Raw genomic sequence first — 2,500 nt, forward strand, 5'->3', positions numbered from 1 at the left:
ACACACACACACACACACACATGCACAACTAACCTGCACTCAACCCTTAACAGGAAAGGGGGTTGAGGCCTTTGCCACAGAGGAAGGTTCATGAAAATCCCCCTTTTTTAAACCTGTTGCAGATTCAATAAATCACACCATACCTTGTTGCTTATTTTCCTTTATTTTCCAAAAGTGCAAAAATATAAAGGCATTAATAATAAAAGTTGTTTTTACAAAAGTTACTTAAAGTAATTGTAACACACTTTATTTCCATTATAAAAAAAAAATCAACATTTTTTCCATCAATTGAATTTTAAAAACAAAACATGAAACATTCTTCCTACTATGTTGAGTTTGTTTATTGAACCCATTTGTATTAGATGCACTCCCTCATCTCATGAGATGACAAATGTGAGAGGGAGATACAGAGGGAGCTCTGGGTGCAGGTGACAAGAGGTCCGTGCCACAGCCAGAGTACTCTGGTCTCGCCCTGTGTTCTCAGGCACTGCTGTAGTTGCAGTAGTAGACGGCCGTGGAGGCATCAGACAGCACGGTTGATATCAGGCTCTCAGGCCCCTGCAGGTTGCCATCGGGGGCCCCATACGGGAGGTACTGCTCAAACTCGCTGCTGTCCACATCTCCCAGGAGCTCGGCCGAGCTAGCTGCCCCGCCAGAGCCATCTGAAGGTGGGGAGAGCTGTCCCTGCTGCCCCCCGGAGCGCTTGGCTCCTCCACCATGGAAGACTCCCAGAGACACGGGGCAGGCCATGTAGCTTGGCAGCACTGTCTCAGAGGGAGGGCTGAGGTGCCTGTGGAACATGGAGCCGGGGTGGGAGAGGGGGCTGTGCGCATGGGTGCCGGCATGCTGGAGGGGCAGGGTACTGCTCTGCTGGAGCCCGTGCATGTTGCCTTGGTGATGCTGAGCGTGCGGGCTGTTACGTAGTTGTAGCTGTGAGTGTGTGCCGCTGTGTTGGTGTGTGTGCGTGCCACTGTGTTGGTGTGAGTGCGTGCTGCTGTGCATCTGATGTTGAGTGTGTGAGCTGCCATGTTGGTGTGAGTGGGGGCTAGTAAGGTGAACTTGCTGATGTTGTGGTGCGTAGTCAGAGAGGGACACCTGGTAGCCGTGGTAACTGGGCAGTGGGGAACACTCGTCCTGCTGGCCGTGGAGAAACATGCCCTCGCTCTCCACGCCGTCGAGGGGAGACGACTCTGGTGTGGGCATGCTGTAAGCCTCGAATGCAACAGGCCCCAGGAGAGCCTGGGACTCAGAGTACTGTGCCAGCCCAGCAGGTGGTGCAGACAGAGGGTAGCCGGCGTGCTCGTGGTGGGGGTGGTGGTGGTGGTACCCAAGCCCCAGGCCCTCCAGGCCCATAGAAGAGGCCTGGGGGTCAGAAGCGCCGGTCGGCAACAAGAAGTTGTTGTCCAGACGCTTGATGCGCTTCACCTGCTTGCGCCGGCGCGGGCGGTACTTGTAGTTGGGGTGGTCGTGCATGTGCTGCACTCGCAGTCGCTCCGCCTCCTCCACAAACGGACGCTTCTCCGGCACCGCCAGAGACTTCCAGGATTTCCCTGCAGGGGGACGAACAGAGACAGGGACAGAGAGGATCAAACACACTGTCTGGGGGACAACCAGAGACAGGGACAGACGAGGATCAAACACACTCACTGTCTGGGGGTAGCTGGCTAAAATTATCCCCACCAGCATTGTGTCAGTCACAACAGTGCAACACTATGACAACATTACAGTTAGCTCCATACTCCTCCACACTGTACACATATGCACACACACACACGCATACCCACAGACACTAAAAGCAGCAGCCTGCCACAGGTTTCTCAACAAGCGAACCATAAGAGCACACTGAATATAAAATGACAGCTCATCTTCTTGGTAGTACAGGCATTTACCTTGCTCTTTTGAGGGGTCATTCAACAGCTTCAGTAAATAATCAATAAACTAAATATTGGGTGCAGAAATTATTTTTTAAACATTAAGGTAATCTGTAATCACACTAACTAAACAGTACTTACAGGGCTGTTGAAATCCAAATCATAATAATAAAGACAACCTTATAAAAGCTTAATTTGGCACATTGTGGTCACTGAAAAGTTCAGTTTAATGTATAATCAAATGTCTTGCAGATATTGTAGGATACAACTTAAACTTAACTCTTAATTTTAACTTTTCAGTTTATGATGGTTATTTATAATATGTAAACATTAATACTCTCGTAATTAAGACTAAATCATGCATAGACCAATGACTGTAGCATTTTATAGATTTAGGATAGGCTGGTGTGAAAATGAACAGATTACAGTTTCATTTTAATTCTATAACAGCCTTAATGTTCAGCCAATAGTTTAAAAGCTCCGTGTGAAAGAATCTGTTCTTCTTTGGATCCACATTAATTAATGCACAAAAGTTACATAATCAGACTGAACTCCAAATTGTGCCACGGTCACTGGGGTCAAACCATATGGCTTTTTAAAGTGCTGTATATAAAACTGTACAAATGAAC

The 2,500-nt window shown here is 48.0% G+C and overlaps 1 protein-coding gene across 1 annotated transcript in view; it reads right to left on the bottom strand.

Annotated features, from left to right (window-relative positions):
• Positions 1-480: 480 nt before the first annotated feature.
• sox17 (SRY-box transcription factor 17) overlaps positions 481-2,500 on the bottom strand; it is a gene marked incomplete at its 3' end in the record, with an annotated part of 2,476 nt that continues 456 nt past the window's right edge. The window contains exon 2 of the mRNA XM_080854761.1: positions 481-1,550. Coding sequence (XP_080710887.1) covers positions 481-1,550 — 1,070 coding nt within the window. The remainder of the gene's footprint in view (positions 1,551-2,500) is intronic.

The sequence above is a fragment of the Sprattus sprattus genome (assembly GCF_963457725.1).
Source record: "Sprattus sprattus genome assembly, chromosome: 17".
NCBI classification, from domain to species: Eukaryota; Metazoa; Chordata; class Actinopteri; order Clupeiformes; family Clupeidae; genus Sprattus; species Sprattus sprattus.